The sequence below is a fragment of the Lepisma saccharinum genome, chromosome 2 (assembly GCF_977018435.1).
Source record: "Lepisma saccharinum chromosome 2, izLepSacc3.1, whole genome shotgun sequence".
Classification (NCBI taxonomy): domain Eukaryota; kingdom Metazoa; phylum Arthropoda; class Insecta; order Zygentoma; family Lepismatidae; genus Lepisma; species Lepisma saccharinum.
Genome location: NC_139230.1, coordinates 67,337,000 through 67,363,498, shown reverse-complemented (window position 1 = coordinate 67,363,498; position 26,499 = coordinate 67,337,000). Strand labels below are relative to the sequence as shown.

The 26,499-nt window shown below is 37.2% G+C and overlaps 1 protein-coding gene across 1 annotated transcript in view; it reads right to left on the bottom strand.

The window, feature by feature from the left end:
- Positions 1–26,499, bottom strand: part of Apoltp (Apolipoprotein lipid transfer particle) — a 335,784-nt gene that overhangs the window by 39,871 nt on the left and 269,414 nt on the right. The window contains exons 59-63 of the mRNA XM_083117428.1: positions 24,069–24,243; positions 17,849–18,037; positions 14,870–14,979; positions 13,092–13,204; positions 7,720–7,831 (exon numbers count right to left, since the gene is read on the bottom strand). Of these exons, the coding sequence (XP_082973554.1) occupies positions 7,720–7,831; positions 13,092–13,204; positions 14,870–14,979; positions 17,849–18,037; positions 24,069–24,243 (699 nt within the window). The remainder of the gene's footprint in view (positions 1–7,719; positions 7,832–13,091; positions 13,205–14,869; positions 14,980–17,848; positions 18,038–24,068; positions 24,244–26,499) is intronic.

Genomic DNA, 26,499 nt, shown 5'->3' with positions numbered 1-26,499 from the left:
TAGAGAAAGACCCTATTAATAAGATTAGAAGAGAGATCAAAAAAGGGGTAGAGACAAGCATTACATTGGGCACAAGCGAAAAGAAAATCCTTATTAAGGAAATTAAAGTTGGCAACATACCAATTGCTTTTGGAATACCTAAGACACACAAACAAGGCATACCACTTAGACCTATTATACCAACATACGAACATCCTGGATATGGGCTAGCAAAATTGCTGGTAAAAAGAATAAGGAAGGTAAATGAGAACACCCAATATAGCGTTAGGAATGCCGTAGAAGTTAAAGAATGTATAGAAAATCTGGAAATTGATGACGAGGATACAATAAGTAGTTTTGATGTTGTTAACTTATACCCAAGTGTACCGAGGGGGCGGGCGGGAGATTGTTTACTAAGGTGGCTGTTAGAAAAAGGAATAGACATCCTAACTGCTTGGGAATATGTACGATGGTATAACCTTGTAACAGAATATAACTTTTTCTATGTCAATGACAGTATTTATAGACAAAAAGAAGGCTTGGCGATTGCAAACCCCATTTCGGGTATAGTAGCGAGCATTTTTATGCACTTCATTGAGAAGGCAGCTTTGGAAAAAACAGGAATGGGTATTAAATATTATGGGAGATACGTTGATGATATCTTGATTATAGGAAAGGGGGTAGCACTGAACAAGGTTTTTGAAGAATTAGAAAAACAAGACGAAAGAATAAACTTCACTAGGGAAAACTTAAGCGATGGAAAAATCAATTTCCTGGATCTTAGTAACTTGAAAGAAGGATAGAATGCCAATGCGGGAAGGAGTACATAGGACAGACGGGCCGAAATATGGGTAAAAGATGGAGCGAGCATGAAAAGGACATAAGGGAAAAAGTTCCCAAAACGGGTCTCTCAGAACATATATTGGAAAGTGGGCATAGAATCGCAAAAAAGAGGTAATCAGAAAAGAGGGGAGGAAATTAGGAAGAAACGTGTATGAAACAGCGAGTATTTGTAGGGGGGGGGAAGAGTAATCTTAATAGGGACGAAGGAAATTTGGAAGAAGGGTGGATCAATTTCCTCAAAAAATGGGATAAAGCCTGGAAGATTGAACCCAATATCGGTTTCCACGTCACTCCGGAAGTTATGCAAGCTGCAAGAGAGGAACGTGAATTCACGTTGGATTTGTGACGTAATAAGGGGAAACGAGAAAATTAAGGGGAGGGGAAATATTCGTTGAGAATTGACCTTCATGTGGATAGATAAGCACAGTTGGGTAGGAAAGGCCAAACCTGCAGGTTGCATTGTGATTTATGCAGGTTTTTTAGAATTTTAACTTTTTTAACTTTTTTACCTGTGAATAGGTCTACTGTACAAGTTTTATTAGGGAACGGCTTGGTTTTTACGTACTTCTAATAGCAAAAACTTAATATTTTAAATGTACCCTAACCAATCCTTAACCACAATCCTCATATTACATTTTTGACGCAGTACTATGCCAAGTACTTAGTTTTTATACGAACCTGAGGAAAGAGATAGTCAATCTCTGAAACGTCGTTCTACAATAAGAGCACTATACTCACATACGTAAGTACAATTTTTAACTTTCCTTTTCTATATTCTGGATTTGTGAGTAACACGCGACAAACCTATAAAATGCTGTCGAAGGAAAGCAAGATTGGCACATTCAATCAGAATATGCTGAACACTTACAACATCATCACAAATACGACTTATCGGAGGGTCAAGCCCCTGCAGTAAGTGACCATGTGTTAGACAGCTGTGTCCAATAAGAAGTTGGGTAAGAAAAACTTCTTCATGATGAGAGGGATGGGACGAGGAATGCCGAGCACCAATGGTGGGCTACATAACATGAAGCTTGTTCCCCGTTTCTGCCAAGTGTCAAGAAGGCTATGATGGAACACATTTTGCAGGTTGCTAGCTGGCAGCAAGTGGACGAGAACATCTCCATCTGCATCAGCAGACTTGGCGGCAGCATCGGCTGCTTCGTTCCCCTGTATGCCCATGTGGCTAGGGACCCAACAGAAGCAGAGATCAGCATTGGCAGATAAAGACACGAGCCGTCTGAAGCTGTGTTGTACTACTGGATGCTGGGAATTCAGCGAATCCAGAATCTGCAACATGCTGGTCGAATCACTGCACACTTTCTTCAGACCACCGACGTCTGCAAAGTCCAGTGCCTTTAGAATGGCGTAAAACTCTGCCGTATAGATGGAACAGGCAGGATGTAGAGAGTAACTGGAACTTTGAAAGTCTAGGACGAAGGCGCAACCGACTGATTCGACTGTCTTGGACTCATCCGTATAGAACACATTAAAATTGGTGTTCTAAAAACCGCTGCTGGTATACGGCCATTGGTGTTTCTGCCTTTGGAAGGGCAGTCAGAGAAAAATCGATAGAAGGTGCAAGAAACTCCCAGGTCGGGAGAGGCAGAATGAGTGGAGACACACCAGGAAGAACACTGTCAACACCAAGTGCTGACAGGATCTCGTCTGCACGAACACCAAATGGTCTAGTGGCACTAGGTTGGAGCTGATACCTTGCCAGCCTACTCTCATCTGAGACTGTATAATATGAAGGATGTGAGGGCATCGAGCAAAGATGGAGGAAGTAGTTCACTACCAGCTGCTATCTTCGCAGAGACAGCGACGGCACAGATGCCTCTACATACAAACTGGTACAGAAAGTGCCACAACACACACGAATACCAGCATGGTGGATGGTGTCTAGGATGCGAAGCCTAGATGGGCAGGCAGACGAATAGACAACACATCCATAATCAAGCTTTGACCTGATAATTGAATAGTACAGGCAGAGGAGTACTGTCCTATTAATACCCCAAGAAGTATGAGATAAAACGCGTAAAAGGTTGAGAACTTGAAGATAAGAGAACTTTAACTGGCGAAGGTAAAGTAGCCATGTTAATTTCTTATCGAAAATGAGGCCCAAAAAGCGGACCTCATTCACAAAGTGCAGGGGAGATTTCCCCATGTACAGGTCAGGATCAAGATGGCTTGTACACTGACTACAAAAGTGGATGCACACAGATTTCTCGGATGAGAAGGTGAAACCAGTTTGGGAGGAGCACTCAACCAAATGGTTTATCACCAGTTGGAGTTGACGAGAAGCTTACGCGATGTTCCGTGAGTGACAAAAGATGGTTAGGTCATCCACATAAAGAAGACCATATACAGGGCTGAATATGTTGGTCATAACACTGTTCAGCGCTATGGCAAACAGAGTCACACTCAACACGCTGCCCTGCGGGATGCTGTTCTCTTGTAGATGAGGATCAGAAAAGATGTTCCCAACACGTTTGCAGAAGTATCGGTCACTTAGGAAATTTAGAATAAAGTATGCCATGTGGCCATGAACACCCAACGAGTGGAGCTGCTTCAGAATACCAAAGTGCCATGTTGTGTCATAGGCTTTTTGAAGGTCGAAGAAAATGGCAATGAAGTGTTCCTTGTTTAAGAAAGCATCCTGAATATGCGTTTCTAGCTAAACCAGATGGTCCAGCATAGAACGATTGGAGCAAAACCCACATTGAAAGTTATTAATAAGTAAATTATCCTCCAAAAACCAGGCGAGATGCTTGTGGATCATGTGCTCTATTAGCTTGCACACACAGCTAGTTAAGGCGATCGGCCTGTAACTAGAAGCTGTGGACAATATTTGCCTCCTTCCAAGAAACGGGGAATAGATCCTCCAACCAAAGCTTGTTGAACACCGTGAGAAGGATAAGCTTAGCTCTAGTGGGCAGATGACGAAGCATCTCATAATGGATCCTGTCCACTCCAGGAGCTGTATTTTTTTAATTCCGAAGCACGTGATCGAACTCCCATTCGGTGAATGAAGAGTTGTATAGCTCTGTGTTAAGACTTCGAAAAACTAGAGGACATCATTCCTGATGGTCCTTCTCATGGCAGAAACATGGTTCATAATTTTTCGAGCTCGAAGAATCAGAAAACTGTGGCACCAAGATATTTGCTGTATCTCTGGATTCGGTGTACAATGTCCCATCGTGCTCCACAGCACTCCGAGAAGAGGATGGACCTCCCTGGATGCAACATACTTTGGTCCAAATGGTTTTCGACGAAGCCTGCTTCATCAGAGAAGACATGTATTGGACCCAGCATGCCTTCATACTGGCTCGAATGAGTCGACGGGCATGGGCATGCTTAATGCTGAACTGCTCGAGGTTTGCAGCAGTGTGGTTCCTATTGAATAGGGCACGATTGCGGTCCTTGATGGCTGCACTGATCTTCACAGTCCACCAGGGGACTGGGGATGCCTCGCAGGTCTACTGGTATGTGGAATCGAGGCATGTGCAGCATCAAGAACTCGTGACACAAATATATCTAGGACGTCGATTGCTGGCAAAATCGATGCAAGATTGATTTCAAGGCCCACTGCATGCTCAAACACACCCCAGTTAGCCCAGCTGAGATGCCAGTGAGGGGGTTGTTGACATGAGTGCTGAAGATGTTCAAAGGTGAAAAAGATAGGAAAGTGATCACTCCCACAGAGATCAGTGTGAACGCTCCAAGAGGTGGTAGGAGCAAGGCTGGGACTGCAAAAGGACAAGTCCAATGCAGAGTATGTGCCTGAAGATGGACTGAAATATGTGGGAGTTCCAGGAGATGGAAGTTGTTTGAATACAGAAAGGAGGTCCTCAAGAGAGAATCGCTCCTCCCTTGTGATATGTACCTATGTACACAACACACAGACATTGGCTGTGGTAGATGGACCCGCACGGCGACAGCTTGGAGGGGGGTGGTGAGAAAGAGTGGCGTTGAGTGGATGGAATCTCAAACACAGATTGCTACACCACCATGTGCAGGATGACACTCAGGAAGCTTGTCGGTTTGGTATAGCGTGTATCCGTTGAGAATCACTGATTAATTTGGGCGAAAATGTGTCTCTTGGAGACATATGATGGCAGGGTCAAATTCAGATATTAAAATTTGCAGTTCCTCAAGATGCATGTGGAAACTGTTAAGGTTCCATTGGAGACAAGAGGCCATGATGCAAGGTTTAGCGTGGCCTTCTAAGGCGTACTCTATTTGATATCCCTGTCACCTTTGTAAATTCCTCATTCACGGCATCATCCTCTATCATGTCCTTGGGTAAGGACACAGAGGGCGAAAGGGATGGGGAAGGGAGGGTGGTGGCAGGTGCTTTCAGTGCCCACCGGGCAGCTTTCAGCTGTGCTGTAAGTCTCAGGGTGGTGGATGCCACGCTGACTGGAGAGCTGGTGGACTGCAAACAATATTATTTTGTATATACCTGCTTGAACTTTTTTTTTTCTTTCTGTGGAGCGAGTAGTGGTGAAGTGGAGTGAGCTACTCCGGGAAGCATTGTTGTCTGAGTGGACACATCTCTGGTTTGAACACCAATACTGCGATGGACAAGAGCATTAGAAGCAGCTGTAGTGTAGTGCACAGGTAAAGTAGTGCATACACTTTCACGGAGACGTCGTTTTGCTACATCAGCAGATTTTCTCTGTGACGACCAACTCTCGGATCTTCTTTTCCTCTCGGAAAGTGGGGCAGTCACGATGCCAGATTGAGTACTCGCCTTTGCAGTTAACGCATGCGGGACCAGATGAGCATGGCTCTGTCCCATGATCGGGCTCACTGCATTTGCCACATACGGCAGTAGTGGCCTTGCAGGAAGGCTGGGTGTGCCCAAAATGCTGACATTTGAAGCACTGCATTGGATTCAGGATGTATGGCTGGACATCAAGTCTGTAATAACCAGCCCAACCAGGAGAGTGGTCGTTTGAAAGGTGAGAATTAGTGAAGCAGTCTGTACAAGTTCTCCAGACTTTCGAGTCTTTATATGCTGCATTGCAGTGACATATTGATTTGATAGCTCTACAAGGATTTCCTCTTCAGTGGCGTTCAACAGATCCCAGTGGCGAATGACACATTTACAACTATTCAGTTGACGGTGAGGCTCAACCTGAACAGGAAAGTTGCCCAATGTTCTAAGTTTAAGGAGGTTGTTAGTCTGGCGATCTGTACATGTCTGGATGAGGAGGCTTTCATTACACAGTTTTTTGATATCAGAGACATCACTTCCAGCGGCATAGTCCACTTGCTTTTTGATAAGGAGTTCTTTAATGTTTTAGCTCCATTTTGTTTCGTGTTGGTAGATTCATCCTTACTACCTGTCTTTTCGACAATGCTAATTACAAGGTTACTTGTCCTTTCCAATATACTAAGCGGGCTCTGTGGCCTCACACGTTTTGGATGTTTCCCTCCATTTGAAGGTGATTTTGTACCCATATACTAATTGATACTTTAAAGGAGGGTCTATGAATTGTCGCCTTGACATGCACTCTATGCCGAGGAAGGCCTACCTCCGAAAATGAAGGCTACTCGAGGACCAAACCGTAATCCCCGAGGCCACGTTCACGACTGCAATTACTCCTGCAGCCAACACTGTCCCATCATCATGTGCAACTAACACCTTGGGATAGTTTATTTTATCAAGGTTGTCTCCTCTAGTAGGACCCTTAGTTACAGGGAGGTTAATGGAGATGGAGATGAATGAAATGAAATGATGAAAAACTCCCTACTAAGCCCCTCATCACGTCAAGGCAGTCCTACATGGAGGGGGAAATGATTAATGAAGAGTCCACATTGTAATCTATAATTAAAAGTTTCTCCAAACAACATGGAAGAGAATATGTGAGTCTGTAGATGATGCTCTTAGTAAGCAGATGTCAGAAGATATTTTAGTCATTTTTTTATTCAGTTGACATATAGAAGCATTCAACTGCAGCAAATCACATACAAACTAACTAACTAACTCTCTAGCCTTCTTGAACCCGAAGTTTCATGGCTGCAGCAACACAGGCCTTCCATCTGTCCCTATCTCTTTTCCATCTCTACCAATTTCCTTTAGGTCCATCTCAACATTATCCCTCCATCTTCGTATTGGTCTTCCTACAGGTCTCTTACCATCAGGTTTCCCAACAAGAATCCTGTAAACTCCTCTTTCCTCTCCCATTCGTGCCACATGGCCTGCCCACCTAAGTCTTCTTGATTTAATCATTCTAATAATATCTGGACATGAATACAAATTATGTACTTCTAAATTATGTAACCTTCTCTACTCACCTGTCTCCTCATCTATTTTAGGCCCAAATATTTTCCTAAGTATCTCAATTTATGTTCCTCTTTCAATGTAAGGGACCAAGTTTTGCATCCATATAATATTACAGGCAAAATTACTGTTTTGTGTATTTTAACTTTTAGTTTCTTAGATATTAAACGAGAAGACAAAAGTTTATGAAGAGAAAAGTAACATGCATTTCCTGAATTAAGCCTACTTTTTATTTCCTCTTTAATATCATTTTCATTTGTTAGTATTACTCCTAAGTATTTGAATTTGGAAACTTGTTCAAACGAGTTGTTATCAATAATTAGATTTTGATTATTACCTAACACTTGGTTTCAGCCTGTAAGCATATATTTAGTTTTCTCTTTGCTAACTTCCAAAACTCTCTCTGCAATCACATACAAACAGTTCTTAATTAAGTACCATTCATTTTTACTAGATATATTTGTTTTCAACTCTCCATCATACAAACTGACTGGAAAATTTAGTCCTAGGCAATATTATATGCCATTCTAATTTTGAGATAATATAGCTATAACATTGATACTCTACTCTAGAATTTAGTAAGTAAAATAATTTTACAAACTTACCTCAAACTGAGGAGTTTCATTAAATGCATGCCAAGACATTGGGAGTTTCTGTTCAAGCAAGACAATACCACTTTCTGGTTCAAATATAAACTTGGTCTTTGCTTCTCGATATCTAAAATGAATATAATACATAACAATTAGCTAGTAATTGTGAATTCTCAATATAAACTGCTAACTGTCTTAATTAGTTCCCATACATTTTCTACAAACACAGCTCTTTTGAAAATTTGTGCCAGAGGTGACTGCAATATTGAATAGCAGGAAAGTATGTCCACATACAAATTTAATAAAATCATTATACACTCTAATCAGAATATATTTAGTTCAAATATGTAGGTTAATATTGATCACAGGTCCCATCAAACATTAAGTTCTCTTAACTACATAATATATGCAAATGTCATTAATTTTTTTGCATCAATTAATCCATAGTTTTGATTTAAAATAATACTAGAATAATGTGTGGTATTAATTTGTATGTCCAGTACTGGCATCACAGCACTGCATTTTTATTAAACAATAGAATTATGCATTTTATTCTTATTTTACCTGTAATGATAATATTATATTCTTGAGCAGGTGTCAAGTCCTTTTTTATTATTTTTGTACTGTTATAGTCTGTATTACAAAATGAAGCACAATGTATGTCATTCTTCCCAAATAATATTCTTATAGTAACTTCATTAATGTTAACTTAGATGCCAAAATGGGACAAATAAGTATATGCACCTTTTGGACCATACTGTGGAAGGCTTAATGCTCTGGACTAAATATTCATGTATTGATTCATGAGCTCTGAGGTGTACCATGACCCCAGGCAGGTATTTATGAAGATCATGATAATCATGACATGATATACCCTATCCAAGCTAACTGTAGAGCAGGGCCGTACCTATCAGCAGAGGAGGAAGAGGAAAATAGAGTTGTGAAAGTGCAGAGTTGCCAACTGTACGGTTTTGACCGTACATGTACGTTTCACACCTTAGTCCGTACGCTAAATGCACGGCTTGTGAAATTTGCTCTCTTGCAGTTTTATCCCTAATATTTCTTAAACCAATCGGCCAGACCTGGAGACAAAAATACGGTCCGTTTGCCATGTGCGTTCGGTATTATCCTTTTCAAAAGTTTGCAACACTGGAGGAAATGGGGAGGTAATCGGGAAAACTACCGTCACCCATTACAAAATCCCGTTTCTCTCACTGTTCATTGCTGGAGCCATCCGCATCACTACTTGCGCAGAGACTTATTCTCATTCGTCTGGTCTACAGTTAGCTGGTATGGATAATAGATATAGCAATATTGACAAACATGGTAATTTTGAGTAATCTAGGATTGAGCCAATATTGATGCCAGTGTATCAGTATTGGAAAGTATTGGTTGAAATTTATTTGCCAATACCAGCCGATACTTTTCCAGAATTTTGGTCTTTCCCTTGCTCTACAAAAATGACACACAACACTTACGTGGGGGGACCCAAAAGAAACCGGAATTTTGTAATATAAAATTGTGTATTTATTTTTAGGTGTTACAAATTTAATATCCATTAAAGTACTGTCCATTTCATGCAATGCACTGTTTTCCACTTTTTGAGGCAGTCCTTAAACTCTTGCAAAGTGATGCCTTCCAATGCTTCTGTAGTTTTCTTCTTCACCTCTTCCATGTCCACAAAACGATTTCCTTTGAGAACTTTTTCATTCGGCGGAATAAAAAGATGTCGCATGGAGCAAGATAGGGTGAATATGGTGGGTGGATAACCTGGGTCATGCTGTTTTTGGTTAAAAATTATTTCACACCCATGCTGTGCACGTTGGCACGTTGTCATGGTGAAGCCTACACTCTCCACTTCATCACAACTTGAGATGTTTTCATCTCATCACGTCAAGCAAACATTTCAGAACTTGTAGGTTAAATGCCTGGTTAACAGTTTGACCATTAGGAACAAATTTTGAGTGCATCATAAAAAGGAATCAGAATCATCTTTTCATGTCACCCTGAGCAAGCTTGGTCTGCAAGTCACAATTCACCATTCCTGAAGCAGGAAAACCACTCATAAGGATGTGTCTTCCACAGAGCAGCTTCCTTGTAAGCTATTTTTCCTGCTATTTTCCCCAACAGAAAACAGGATTTCACAGCTGCACATTGTTCAAACTTTTCAGCCATCACAAAAATCGATTAACAAGCAAGAGGCGCCTAACGAAAAATTTTACTATTTGGCACCATGACTTCACTTGACAACGTCGGTCAGCAGACTGATGCAAGAGGCAGAAGTGTGTACTACAATGGGCCTGCCCACCAGAGAATGATTCCGGTTTCTTTTGGGTTCCCCCATACACTTCACGTGTATCTAATTATCCTGGATTATGCAAAATTTGAATTAAAATTTTTGGGTGCATTGGTAAAATTCTTACTGGAAAATTTAATTAAAACAGGGAGTGTAAAAGCCTCTTGACAAAAGTTAAAAGTGCAAGGTTGTAAATGGCCCTGCACAAGACAAACACAACGCTTTAAAAAGTAAGAATTAGCAGCTTCCTGACAGATGGCAAAAGATTGCTTGATTTGCTTTATTTTGCTTTGCTTTTTGTGTCACTTTTGGCTGATTTGCGAAGATAGGGATGAGTGATGATATGATGAAATTGATGAATGGACACTCACAAACATCCATGCCCAGGCTGGGATTTGAACCTGAGACCCCTAGCGTCATAGCGCCATGGGGGCCAGCAGATGGTGAAAGAGACCAGCTCTTCTCAAAAAACTAAAAACAAGGATGACAAACAGCTGGAAAGATTAAAAGTCTGCCAGAGGAAAGCAAATTCGGCACATTCAACAAGAACATGCTGAATACTTAAAACAACATCACAAACATGGCACATCTGAAGGTCCAGCCCTTGCACCAAATTTTTTAAGTTTCTTTTCATGGAAAGAATTTACAATACCGGACCCTTCCATAATTTCTATCCTAGTTCTTATACTCACAAAATACGTAGTCCCGATGAAGTATCTGAGGTTAACATGTGGGGGTGATGTGTTGAAATTGTTAATTGACGTGTAGAAGTTGTAAAATAAGCTTTTCAATTACCACGATCGTTCTCCGTATACAAGTATGGAAACCATGTTTGTTCAACGTAGCGTTCACTTGTTCAGTAATCTGCGTGGTGTGAGGAAGATGGTGACTTTGAAGGTAGGAAATAAAGTTCTTTCTTTCGTAAGTTTTTTAGTAACTTTTAGTTGGGTACATATTAATAATACAAGGCATTCATTCATATTTCGCATATTCAATAATTTAGGACACTTGATCATGATTGTGTAGTTAAAATTTGTCACTCAAGTGCTACGAAACTGACATTTTTTTACAGTGCCCCACAAACGATTCACGCATAGCCCCACAAACCATTCACAATTAGGTTAGGTTAGGCAAACACAGTTAAAATTTCATTCTAAAATGTAAAATATTGAAATAACCATTGTTTTCGTGGAGAAATCCAGGGTTTCTGTTCTGATCATGGACCACTCAATTTCGCTTATTTTGCAATTTCTACACGTGACCCCCAAATTTTAACTTCAAATTCGTGATTAGGAGTCCTCAATTAGTGAGTATGCGAAATATTACAAAAATCGGGGAGGGGTCCAGTATTGTAAATTTGCTCCCTTTTCATTTTGCACAAGTTTTGTGTGAAAAACTGAATTTATGATAACACAGATGTAATTGAATATTCTGATGTAATTCTTGAAGATTTTAGAGCAAAAATCTTTGTAAATTAATGGAGTGGAATACTTACACTCTAATAGTAATCGCTATTTTGAACAACTTTTAATTATTACAGTTTTCAAACATAGGTATCAGTATCAATGGGAATCTGCAAGAGTATTGGCATCAGTATCAGTTCAATGTGGTATTGACTGAATGAAACAACCTGTCAATGAAACAATCATGGCAATCACAAAATGGGATCCTATATCCAAAATATGAATGCAGTCATGAATTAACATGAACATACGTTTTGTAGTGAATTTTGTATGCTGAATTGTTTTCTTTTTTTATTAACATTACTCTTTTGTTCTGCTGAACTTGTCATATTCAGCAGAATTCCAAGGTTCAAAAGAATCCTTCTGCAGTGGAAACTATAGTGTAGTGTGTAGACAATGGTGAAAGTTAGGTCACTAGCATGTGTCTGGCCTTACTCATCTGTGGATTTTTCTATCTCTGGGTTTTACAACCTACTATCACCAAACAAGGCAGTAGGGGATATTGTTATCATCAAGGGTGAACAGTGCTTCTTCCGTCCTCTTTCAGTTTGAGATGTGCTTGTGAAGATGGGCCATACTGCCATTCTAGTTTCTGCTAAATCATGCACACATCAATATTCTGGGAAGGATTTTATGAGAGATGGAAACATTTATTTTTCTATCTGCAGTGTTATAATCATTATGAATAAAGTGACGCTTGTGAATACGCCAATCATATTTTCAGCAAATTTTATACTCCTAGCCAGGAGTATAAAACAATCTCCAACAAATTCCACCGACAGAAATATTGAAAGCACAAGTAGTAAAATTAATCTCTGTAAATACCTGCCTCTGGCCATGACCAATTTTATCACTGTTGTAGCCATATGGCATAATAGATGAGCCCCGATCCTCCAAGACTGTCAAGATAATACATACAAGACAGGCCTCTGTAAAATCGATAGACACAAATAGTTTTGTGTGATATTTGGAAAATCTGCCCATACAAAATACACTTTAGTACATGAGTATGTTGTCCTGCACCATTGCAATGCGGTGTAAGGCATCAGACTTTGGGCTCAGGCTACAGAATGCATGCCGGTTCGAGTCTCCTCGGGAAAGTGTAACAACTTTTCTCCCGAGATTTCAGAAAGCGTAATGGACAGGTGTGCCACCATTGTGAGGAAGTTAGGGAGCTATGAATGAGTAGCATAGCGTGGTCATGGAAATCTACAACAATGACTGGGGGTTTGTTGTGCTGACCACACGTCACACCATAACTGGTTGGATGATAGCCCACCTCTGGTGAGGCATGTGGGAATAAGGCCAGCAGTTGGTAGGCAGGCCTTGGCCCACAAGGACTGTTGCACCGTGAGTTATTATGCAAATATGTTGTCCCATTTCCAACCCCAACTGTCATGGTGGTATGCGGAAGGTTGGGGGAAAGGGCAAAGTAAATTTTTACTGAACAAAGGTTTTCAATTCTATACTAAACAAAACGGCATATTGTTTATTGGAAATTTCAGGCTGAAAATAGCCACAGCATTATGGCTAATACTGCAGAACACAGCCTGGCATCTAAGGGTTAAAAACAAGTGCACTACTGTTATTAATTACTATTATTAACTGGTCCTAAATTCAACACTTACTTGTTTTCTGCCTCAAGTGCAGTTTGTGTGATTTCACTCACTTTTAAATGGAACAACATCAGAAAATGTTGTATTTTTGTTTCAATATCAAAATACTCATAAAACCACAAAACCTGAAAAGAATATGCTGCTTAGTAACATCACTTAATAAAATATATTTTTTACAAGGTTCACACTAGACAATGCAACTTTAACTCACTTTTTGCTTTTCACTTCAGTTTACTATTCAGCAATGTCAATAGCAGATTTACTCTTCTTAAACCAAACAGGCTCAAATAAACCAAGAATGTAAAAATTATGGTTCCATTGTATACACTTCTGATTAAAATATGTTGCATAATATGTAGTTTATGAAGTAGTCTTAAATATATACTGAAATTGTCTCAAAATGATGGAAGGGTATACAGGAGACGATATATTCCTAGTTCTTAACAAGTCTCCCTGTTAATATCCTTCCTAATTGGACATCTACATTGAATGGTGTACTTGAGTTGATTCTACACAATCCATAAGAGAAACATTCATGATTCACATAATTTAAGCTTCTACACAACACAATTATAAAATTTAATTTTTATCCAAGAGCCTAACTAAATACAAAAGCTATTTAGAATGTAGTTATCCTTGTTTGCATAACATCATTTGAGAACCAGAGGGACGTAACTCCAATTTATCGAATTTACAGGAGAGAGGAAATAATGTATACTTAGGAATATGTCTGACTCTTAAAAAGAGTAGGTAAATTGGAGATTCACGACTCCTTTACTACTAAGGATTAGAAGTGGGGATATACCAATCTGACTCCAAATGGAACTCTTCAGAGGAGCTACTTTATTCTGGTTTTCATACGATGATGAAATGTTTCATAACTTAAAGATGTGGCATCAAGTTACATAGTATTTATATAAATTGAGCAAATTATCTGTAATCTATTTTATACATACTGATACAGTTGTCAATTGACTTTTTCTTATTATTAGGTTTATATGCAATTGAAAGATATTACAGTTAGGTAACCATTGTCAGTATCATTTGCTGAATATTCTGGCTACTGTTTTCAATAGATCAATAGGTGTTTTGAAACATCTACTGTGTTCAGATTTTCAAACAGATATAAACAAAAACTTTTAATAATGAGGTATGAAATGTAATATTTACAGCCACCATCTTAAGCTAAACACAATACACATACAAATATACAAATATAATACTGAAGAAATTATTTTCACTTGTAGTTACTGTTTTTTTTTTTTTAGTAGATCAATCAATGTTTTGAAACTGCATTTACAGTTTCACTATATATACATATATTAACAAATTGTTAATCAGGAGGAATGAAAACATGTTAGCCAACATGTTAAGCTAAACACACTACATACAATATTACATGTAATACTAAAGATAGATTGATTGATTTGGCTAATTGCAAAGATGGGGATGAGTGATGATATCATGAAATTGATGAATGGACACTCACAAACACCCATGCACAGGGATTCAATCCCGGACCCCTTGTGTCATAGCGCAAAGTGCTAACCGCTCCGCCATGGAGGATGGCATGTAATACTGAAGAGACTATTTGATTTTGATATACATGAGGCCTACTGAAGGTGTTCAGTAGGAAACCATTGAGTTTCAGTAGATTTCTGAGAACACAGTAGTGTACAAATAATAACAGTAGATTCTGTCTACTGTAAACAGTAGAAATTTCCAGTAGGGACATAATATTAACAATTTTTGTATGATCAAAAAAATAATTACAATTTTAATTCACTTACCTTAGAATATGCATCATTGAATAATTGGATGATATAACTTACTGCAGGTTGTTTTTGAATTTCCTTAACATCCTCCCATAGTTCAGTCAGTAAATCATGTAGCTCTCTACCTGTACATAAAGAAATCAATGAGACATAATTATTATGAAAGATAATAGAATTTCAGCCACTGGCAAAAAAAAATAAAACACAACAGTTTTCCAACCACAAATTTTAAGATTAAGATACACAAGCATGGTACAAGGGTACACATTTTGGTTTGTGCAGTAAATAGATGTACAGGGATATGAGAAAATGTGATCTGTCAATCAGACAATCTTGATTAGTTCATTGATTAATATGGGAAATGATGGAAAGTGTGGACAGCCCTTCACTTTCACAACACAGAAACCAAAATCATGAGATAAAGTCTGGAGATAAGTTTAAGTTGTTATCAAGAATAAGAAGTGTACAAATGAAGGGATTGCTACTCAGTCACATTGTAAACAAAAAAAAATAAATAATAAGTGTAGTCCCATTCACTACATTAAAGTGCACATTTGCAATAAAATTATCATATCTTTCTTATTGCTGGCGAGGAGGGGTGGGACAATGTATACAGTTTTAAATTCCACGATTCAGATCAGTTTTGAGGGAAATGGTAAGTGTAAAGAAAATGTTTCACAGCACTTCTAGTAATTCTGAAACAATCACAGTGGGAAGAATACTTCTATTTGTGTACTCCAATTTCCTTGTTTTACAATGCTCTTCTGCCTCATTTGGATACTTGTGACAATAAGGATGAATAATGAATAGATGAAGTTGAAGGAGCACTCATTCCCAGGCCATAGTTTGAACCTGAAACTTTCGGTGATGTGAACATAAGTCTAACATTCAATGCAGTCTGCCAACAAGGTGGCAAGAATAGTTTTATGGTTGATTGGAATGCTTAATGACATTGGTCAATTCCACATCCCAAAAATACTTGAGTTATAAGAATAGTACAGATGATAGGATAAAGAAAGGAATAAGGAGAGATTCACTTTCTGAAAATCTTCAATTGCATTATTAGTTATTTTATATTGGTTATGCAGTTCTTGTCACTTTTGTAATTCTTGAATTAATCATGATGGATGATGAAGATGGAACAAACAAATATATATTCAAGCCTTTCCCAGGGTTTGAACCTGATATCTCTGGCTTCATAAAATGTTACGGGGACCACAAAACATTCACAAACACATATCCACAGGTACCTCCTCTGGTTTTGAAGCATGCACTGAATTGCAGGATGTGGTACAAAAGCATCAACGTAAGAGTGTGTTGCCACACATGCTATGTTGTTGTGTCCACCAAGAGAATAATTTCATTAGGATATTGCAGCAGTTTTCTTTCAATTTGTACTTTTATTCTTCATGGACAATGGTTTAAACCCAAAATCACAATGTACGAATAAGAGATAAATATTCCTGTACACTTTATTAGTACAATCTTAGATGCAAAATGGCATGCATATTCATGTGTGTATGAAATCTTTGGAATAGTATACATTGTATCCAAAAAGTTTAAACAATTGTCAGAAAAACCTTTCTCTCTTTCATATACATTTCTATTTCCACATGGTTTTGACTTACAAATAAACTTCTGGAATGTAAGTGAGATTTAGGGAGAATTCACACTGAAGAGACATGCAACATGTGACATGTGTTGCTTGGAAGCAAACCCTCAGTAATCAATACAACCTTTTGAACCGAAGAGACACTGCAAGCTGCACAGTCACATGTCGCTTATGTGTCTCTCAGACTGGGCCGTTTTCTCAATACCATGCATCGTGTCGCCTCAGTTTGTTGTTTGCTTATACGCAGTGAATGCTTCATTCCAACAAGCTATATTTAGAATCTAGAAGAGAGCCCAACTGGCATCATGTTTGAACCTCTAATTTGTTGATATTATAAAGTATCGATATGTACAATGTTTTAACAAGGTTTTAAGATTTAAACACATCATTATTTTTGCTTTATCAATTTTTTTGATTTAGTTATCGGCTGTAATTTGCTTCAACATCGTGTAAAGAGGCTGTGTTTTGGCCATTTACGACGTGACTGCTTTTATTTGAAAAAGCCAGCATATGGAGGCACTTTAGTCCAAAATAGATCAGTCAATATAGTGCATTGTTTCTCAACCACTGGGCCACACCCTGATACCATATCCTTGTATTAACTATACTGAGCTGCAGAAATTCTGCTGAAAGTGGTTGACAACTATCATAATCCCAATATCATATTTGAGTTGTGAGTTTTTATTTCTTTAGTCTATTTTATGCACAAATATACTTATCAGGACTAGACCAAAAGTCTGTTATCGAACCCGAGATCACTTAATCACGTTACCACTTCGTCATCCATATTTATATATTTGTCAACAATCCTACACATAATCAAACTATTATTACTCTTTTTGATTTTGCCAGAATTTTTTATCAATATTTAATTTCATAGGTACATGTTAATTCATGCATAAAATCTTAAATACTGAAAAGGTTAAATTCTTGGGCTAAGGGCATTGACTTAAAAAAAATACCAGGAAATGGTTTCACGAAGGTTGAGAACCATTTGTCTACTGTTTAGGTATTCGCTTTATTCAGGCTGGAAAGTCTAGCGTATAGAGTTTAAGGTCAGCGCATATTATTTCTCAGTTTTCTCATGTACAACATGCCTCTCCGAGTTTCAATAACTTGCACAAATTCTACAACATCATTTACATGTAACAATGCGAACTGAGCAAAGGAACAAGTGTCTCTTGCCACACGTAGCATGCACCTTGTGTCTGCAGTGTGAAACTCTCATGTTGCATGTCGTATGTCTCTTCGGTGTGAAATCTTCCTAAGTCTTATGCGGGGAAACGAATTTGTCACAAACACACTATGTCACACAAAACTAATAATTTAGTCACAATGTAACTTGAATGTAGAAAATGTAAGAGTAAAAAATGTGTACATACCAAATGGAACTATGTCAAAATATTTTTTCTTCAGGAAATCAAATATGATTTTTGAGTACTTCTTTATATTTGTAAATGTATCATTTTTAGTAAAATCTTTGTATATTGTGTCCAAATCATGAGTAAAATTGGCTAATTGAGTATAAAATGTTGACTCCACAATTTCACTCTGCTTTTCATACAGAAAATCTGAAAAATAAATGGCACATTATTTTGATATGTAAATTAAGGATCCTAAATATAGAGTAAATCAAACTTCTATGTGTAGGGGAGGGTGGAATAAGTGAGACAGGTCGGGCAAGTGCATCCACCCTAGCTAAATTGTAGACCTTGATAGGAAATGACTCCACGAGAAGCTAGTTGGTGTCATGGAAGCTGGAGAGGCTGTGTGCGAAGAAGTTTTACGCTCACTTGAAAATTGACGATTTTAAAGGTGTATATACAGTATTTATTTTCGGTGTTATCTTTATAAGGATTATGGTGTATATAGAAGTCTACATTCCATTTTGTCAAAGCATTTTAACACTTGTAATATATTTATTGCATAATATATCTCTTTATGAACCTCATACTGACATCCGGTGAATGTAGCATTATTAGACTCGCATTCAGGCATCAAGTAAATAAAACATGTGGGGTGGGGTAAGAGCGTCCACCTAGAATCTTAGACAGTCGCACTTGTTCCAAGATTGATTGATTCAGTGGTAGGTTATTTTTCGTTGCGTTACTACCATTAGTTTAATTTTAACTACAATACCCCCATGTGTATTGAGCAGTATGCATGCTAAATTTTTTGTTCTGGGGAATTCCCACTCATTCCTTTTGCCAGTTAATTTTGCTGTCTGAAGGACTCTCCAGCACATTCCATTAATCTGGACACATGATTTAAGTGATTTAGAACGTTTGTCTGGTGAAAGTTATTTGCCAAGTTTTATTGTTCAATTTCTGTATCTGGCTGGTCTCATTTGCCCCACCTGGTGGGGCAAGTGCATCCTCATGCAGACTTGATTTATTTCAATTTTTTAACAGAGAAGTTAATTATTTTTTTGTATTTGAACTAGATAAAAATGTTCATAACTGTTCTACATGTAGCCTAGTAAAAGTTTGTTTCTTCTCAAATAAATAATGTGCACACTATGACCTTTCTTTTCTTAAAGGGTCTCACTTGCCCCACTCTCCCCTACATAAAGCATAGGTACAAAATTTATAAATACTGATAATTGATAGTGTACCATGAGAAATTAAATAAAATATATTGCATGTACAATTACATGAGAATTACTTTCCTTGAAATTATTATGTTCTTTCCAATTAAATGTTAATTCAAATATTTTAGAAAACGATACATATACCCTGTCCCAGCTAACTGTGGAGCAGGGCCACGCATAGTGGCAGAGGAGGAGGAGGGAAATAGAGTGGTGAAAGCGCAGCGTTGCCAACCATATGGTCCTGATCATGGTATGCATGGACATATGGTCCACACCTTAGTTCATACGCTAAATGTCAGTGGCGGCTGGAAAGAAATCAATATGGTCATGCTCACCAATTAGCAGAATGCAGTCCTCAGAATGCTTGAATTGAGGCCTTCCACATTCAATGACGTGCTTTTTTTCTTCAATACTTCCTCTAGAGAATGGGATTTCTAGAAGATCATGCACGCGAACACTTGCCATTTTTCTTGATAGAAAAACCATCTATCTAGACTCTGAATCGGAAATGACGTTCACACATGCAAAAATAGAACCAAACACAACGTGCAAACTCCCGTTTGAATGCCATAACAAGCCACTATTTGGACCTCGGGAGAGGAACCGCAGCTGACCCAAATCGCTTGCACGCATGCCCTTTTCAAACCACTGTGGTGACGCATGTGTCAGCATAGATGCTGTCAACGTCTCGACCAATCAGAGAAAAGTACTGCCTAAGGAGAATGGCATGACTTCCCACATAACCCGAAGCGACGGGAGCTTCTGCAGCAGAAGACGTTCCCATTGCAAAAGTACTGCTTCTAACGAGGAGCATGACTGTGCAGTGTGCCTGAGAAAAAACTAAGAATTTTAAGGAAAAATAAGGCAAAAAAGAATGTCACAGTATGCATTTTATATTTTCATGTTAATAAGCACAAGTAAGTTTTATTTTGCTGTAAAATAGATCATGCTGAGCATGACTAGCGTGACCGTAAGAGCCGCTACTGCTAAATGTACAGCTTGTCAAAATTTGCAATTGCTGTTTTATCCTTAATATTCCCCTAAGAAATTCTTAAACCAAGAGTACAGACCTGGAGACAAAAATATGGTCTGTTTGCCATGTGTGTACGGTATTATTGTTTTCAAAAGTTTGAAATGCTGCAGAGTGAAGCAGGGAAAGTGGGTAACTTCAGTCGTCCATTATGCAATCCAGTTTCTCTCACTGTTCATTGGTGGAGCTGTCTCATGTCACTACTTGCACAGAGACTTGTTCTCATTCGCCTGGTCTACAGTTAGCTGGTACAGGGTTTAGATATTGACTGTGTCAAATCATTAATGAAAGTAAAGTGCAAACACAACCAAGTTTTTCAAATATAAAATTCAGTTGTGTTTATACTCTTCACACTCACATGTTTACTCAAAACAAGAGATTCTGCCATGTAACACATATAACTACATTTAGAATAATAATTTTTAAAAAAACTGTGCTGGAGAATTTATCAATCATATTAAACAACAGGACAAAAATACATCTATAAGTTAATATCTAGAAAACATTTGTCTTATTATTATGACCGGTCTTCAAATATAAAAGAACTAGCTAGCTAGCACTAGTATTGGGTGATATATTGTCTTGGCAATATATCGTCTGGGTGATATATCATGATATTGAAATAATATCAACCAGGCAATATCAACAAGATGATATATCGTCACAATATTTAACAATATATAACGTGTCAGCAATATACATTGTCTTCATGATATATATTGTGTTGATATTACAATGTTGTTTCTTCCATCTGAAAGTGACAAACGAACTTGGCATACTCTTCACTTTGTGACAGGGAAATGCAGCATGGTTAAAGAGGAGGATGATACATATCGCCGACACGATACATATCATGGAGATGCTATATTGCCGATATGATGACAGAAAAAAATATTGTATTGTATCGCCTGCGATGATATTTTCTTGACGATATACTGTGATACTTAATTTCCAATATCGTTCATCCCTAGTTAGCAGTCTTGCCTTGGTTGCAGTTTTGATTCCTGGTGGGAGCTTCAAAATTTTGGTGATGATCAATTTGATCAATCAATCATGAGACAATTGGGGAGTTACTTGAAAGCAATAACAGCAGATGTGGTCTCAAAAGCCAGAAAACAGTGGTGATGGGATTCTATGAACTGGCCAAGTATCACTCAATGAAAAGCAGCTTGGCAAGCCTTGGCTCTCAAAAGGCCTGTTTGCACCATGGGGTTTGCTTGGGTTTAAAATTGAAACAAGAACAATTTCAAAATCAGGTAATTTCTCAATTTCAATAGGTAACATTAAAAACCAAGAACAATATTGGAATGGAAACATTGTCAGCAAATTTTCCCAGCAATCAAGATACTGATGTGCTGACACATATATAAAGTGGTGAATTTAAGGCAATACTTATCAGGTAATAAGATACTTCAAATTTTGGTGGCATCAACCGGAACTTTGAGTTTATATCGAAGATGGCATCAAAACTGCAAAATTACCAGATTTGATAATAAGGCATTATTAGGTGTTTGAGTTTTTGTTTTAAGTACACTTTTTGTATAGAAAGGCTATAATCAGGACTGGGCCTTTAAGTGGGATCTGAACCACTGTGTGTGTCTCCACTGGGTATCAAACCTTGGACCCTTGATTACAAGGCAATAACGTTACCACTGTGTCATCGGGGATAGCCCTTAGGGAATATTTAAAGTAGTCATTCAAGAAACATACCAGCTGGAGGTGACTGAGGGGGAATGTCAAAGTCACTAAGTAAAAGCGATACTAAAGAACAAAAATCAAATTGATCAAGATCGCATCATTAAGTGGTTTTATCCAAACCCTATGCCACACTGAACTCCTGGTTGATATGTAAGTTTTTCTTGGAGCTTTCCAACAGAGATAAGGGTAATGGGTGGATATTCTGTAGATGGGCATAATGAGTGGATAATTGTGGAAGCACCATTTGCTTAGCAAGGTGGATTGATTTTAAAAAAAAAAGTTGATTTAAATCGTGATATAAATCAAAATTTAATCAGGTGATTTTCTTGAAAAAAATCACAGATTTAAATCACTTCAACAAAATAATTTATACAATAATGTACATAAGGATACTGTAGATATCAGAATCATTTTTGGTGAAAGTACATTAATCTTGTAATCATTTACTGGTGTTTATTATGCTCTAAGAATGGAAAAGAAAGGAGTTGAGTTGGTTGGTGTTTTAAGTCCACTTTATGCACAGTAAGGCTAATCGGGACTGGACCTACAGTTTAAAGTGGGATCCGAACCACTTGTGCCTCCACCGGGTATCGAACCCGGGACCCCTTGATTACAAGGCAATGATGCTACCACTGCGCCATGGGGGAGGCCCGGAAAAGAAAGGAAACAAAATATATGTACTGATGGGGTGAAGCTCATATGAAAGGAAATGTAACATGTAAACTGTAAACACCCTTAAATTTCTCGTTATTTAAAATTCAATAATTTTTATAGGCAAAAATAGCAAACATTTTGTGTAGAATAATATACAAAATACTAACCATGTTAAACTGTAAATAGTGTCATTATCATTGAACTGTAAATAAACATGGCAACTGATATTGCAAATTATCATTAAAATATCGCCAATTTTCAACTACAAAGACTAAAAATATTTTAAGTTACTATTATATAGTACATCTAGAATGTTTTATCTTCACTGGAAGATTTTACTGAAATTATTGTAGTTTCATTAATACACTCAACAAACATTTCCATAGTAGGTTCATATCCTACAGTATCAGAATCAGAAAAAAGTATATTTAGGTGAACCCGGGGTAGAATGGAACCACGGGGCAGAACAGAATCCCCCCCTTAATTTCTCCGTAAGGTGGCGGAAGCTAACAGAAGTCTATGGAACGAATCAACTATCCATAGCGAGGTGTTGGTAGGTAGTTCACGCCATGTTGACGACGTTTTGGTGGATTTTTGAGGTTGTCTTGTAACTTTTGGACGTCTCGACTCTGAAGGTAAGATACATTTCCACATGTAACACATTGTCTCCCTCGTTTGCATGTTAAAGACGTGGTGGGTACTACAGTGTTGAATATTAACAGTTGCATATTTCACCGGCATTTTCCACCAGAACCTCATGTAGCTTAAGAACGTAGGATGGGGCAGAACGGAGTAGGGTACCATTCTGCCCCATGTTGGTATGTTATTGCATTATTCTGTTTATAGCTACTGTTGTCTTTTGTGTGCATTACTTATGTGTGCATGTGTAATAGGATGTGTGTGTAAATAATACTCAAAGTTTTCGAAGCAACTGAAATTTGGCCTGTTAACATGGATATTTTCTCAGATGTTGATTTCTTGCCTTTAAGCCCCACTGACATCCCTGTTAGGCCTGGTATGCCAGAACAAAGAACACAAATTGTAGGTCCTTCTACACCAACAAGTTATATAATTACCACATAATATCATTTGTAGACGAATGTTCACCAATTACGTATATTACATTTCACATTCTGAAAGCAGGGGGTCCATTGTGCCCCAGTGCCGAGGCAGAATGGACCACTTTACATGTTTACATTTTTTCTTTCTGTGTAATTTCTACTTTAATGTCTGTCAATGTTCAAAGGATATGTACCTAAATTTGTAGCCTTTTTTGTCTCATTTTACCGTCGTTTGAATATTATGTGTTCTGTTCTGCCCTGGGTTCCCCTACATATATTTTTCTATTTGCTTTAATCAAACTGTTCAAATATTTTAGAGGACCGTTTGCAAGAAAAAACCTTTCTATAAAAAACACATATCTATATATTTGGTGCCAAAAACCACACAAGCCATTTTAAGTATGCTTTTTTTAAAAAATAAAAAAATCGATTTAAATAAAAAAATCAGATTTAAATACAAAAAATCAAAAAATATTTTTTAGATAAAAATCATGATTTTTATCCACCCTGCTACTTAGTAAATAAAGAATTGTATGCGAGTGAAATTTTTTAATTGTCTCCCAACTTACCCAGGAGTTCTCTTCCAGCATTCCATACTCCAGTTTCCAAGTAATGTAAGAATTTGAGGAAAAGAGGATGTAAAGTTTCGTGTATATTTTGCCAATAATGATATATGTAGTCATAAATAATCTCACAAACTTCGTCCACGTATTTTGTGAAAGCATAGTGTAGGTCCTTTGACAACTACAGTAAAATATGTAAAAAAAATAAGTGTGTTAGTTTTTTTTAATTTTTACTGCATATCAACATACTATATAATTAGTATCAATTAAATTTATCAAAGTGTTACTTATAACATGATAAAATTTCCAATAAATTTATTCTCCATGTATGAAGTACAAAATGACTATAATTTCTTATAGAACTGTAAGAGAATTTAGTTTAAGACTTACTACAATGTTATGTCAGTATAGAATAAATTATGTAATCCATTTATATCTGTTTGGTTCTACAGCATATCTGCAGGGCTGTAGTTGAAGGTATATGCTGATAAATGTCATATACCCTCTAGTTAACCTTACTCATTGGCATATACCTTCTGCAACAAAGCACATACCTTCTACTTTTCTTTTGTTTATATTTATTTATGTAATTTGGACATTACTCCAGTGAGCTAATCACGATCAAATACTTCTGGTTTCATGTGATCAAGGAACATAATATTGAGAAGATGAGAGGGTGTGAATAAATTATGCATGTCAGCATTCTATTGCCATCATTTGACTGCTACAATAATATTGTTAAAAACGTGTACAGTTAATTTTAACAGAACATTTACAGCTTCGTTGGTATCTTTCTGCAGGCCTTGGGTAATATGAGACCTGCTTTTTTTTTTATATCAAAACCAACCCTGCTGGAAATTTCTACTGTTTTCAGTAGACAAATTCTACTGTTTTCAAATGTCTTCTACTGTGTACTGTGAATTGTACTGAAATCCTAGTGTAGATCTACTTTACAGCTACTACACTGTGCAGTAAGGCTACTGTACTGAAAAAAACAAACAATGTTAATAATAATGCATAATACTAGCTACAATATATTATAAAATCATTTATTGACTCCAAGAATAGACAAATCAATTCTTGACACCATATTTTCAGTGATTTTGAAGTGAATTGGAAAACAGTACATGAACTGAATTTCTATTGTTTTTCTAATGAATACTACTGAAGTCAGATATCTTAATTAATAAGTTATTACAATTTTTTCTTAAGAAATAACAACCTTAAAGCAGCTAGCAGTTTGAATACTTTATCATATCAGTTGTTTTCCTTTTTCAGCATGGAATTTCCATGGTTATTATTATATCTGTGTAATGCATTTGCAGAAAGGATCCATTTTTTAATCAACTTAGTCAACAGTGTTTACTTGTTTTGATTTTTCAATCATTGAGGGTCAGGTCTTCATTTAAGAACAGTATGTCAACTTATGTATATAAGAGTATGTTTTTCAATTTTCTACAAGTGCGTTTACCACAGTGAAGCTACACACTTAAAAACGTGTTCACTTTATTTGATTTCTTTGTTGCGTGAACACATTCCTAAGTAGCAAGTTCCACATGCTTTACCATACAATTATTTTAGTTGTTTATTTGATTTTTCCATTGCATTTTCAGTTGTATAGATAAGAACATTTTCATTACTGACAAGAGTACTGTTTTCAGACAGCAATATACTGAACACAATAAAATATGTTAGTTGTACAATTATATTACTGAAAAAGTTAAAGAGTACAGTTCAACAACTTAAGATAGAGGAAACAGTTGGACCACCCAAAACAGTAGAAAACATTAGCAGCATAGTTCAGCTACTGAAAACAGTAGCCTACTAAAAACAGTAGAAGACAGTAGCATTACAGTTCATCTACTGAAAACAGTAGACAGAATTTTCAGTAGGGAATGTAGAAGTTTAACTTAACATGACTTGAGATTTTGAAGTATCAAGCCTCAACAATGTCTTTTTTATTGTGGACTATTAAGGTCTGTTGTGTTTCAGTTTTAAAAACAAATGGAACAAAGAAAATAGAACTGCTGCTTTTTCTGTTCTTTTTCACTTTTTTTATGTGTTTTTCAATTTTTTGTGTAATTATCAGTATTATTAAAGTGACTAACTGTAGACAACTTAAGATTCACAAAAGCAATATCAGCACAAAAATATAATACAATCACATCCTGTAAAGTAGCCGATAAAATACATTTGTAGCTTATATGTTTAAATGCAACCATTAAAATATGCATTACATGTTTTTTTTTGTTTTAAAAATGCCTTCTCTATTGCAATATGACTCACTCGTTTATGTAAATTATGGATAGATTATCATCAGTATTCTAACATGAATGGCATTTTTTGGTAAAGTTAATTGTTCATCCATTTTTAATGAAAACATAAACCAAAGTTAATGGAATTGTGGAAAGTGTGATTACCAAGTTTCTCTGCAATT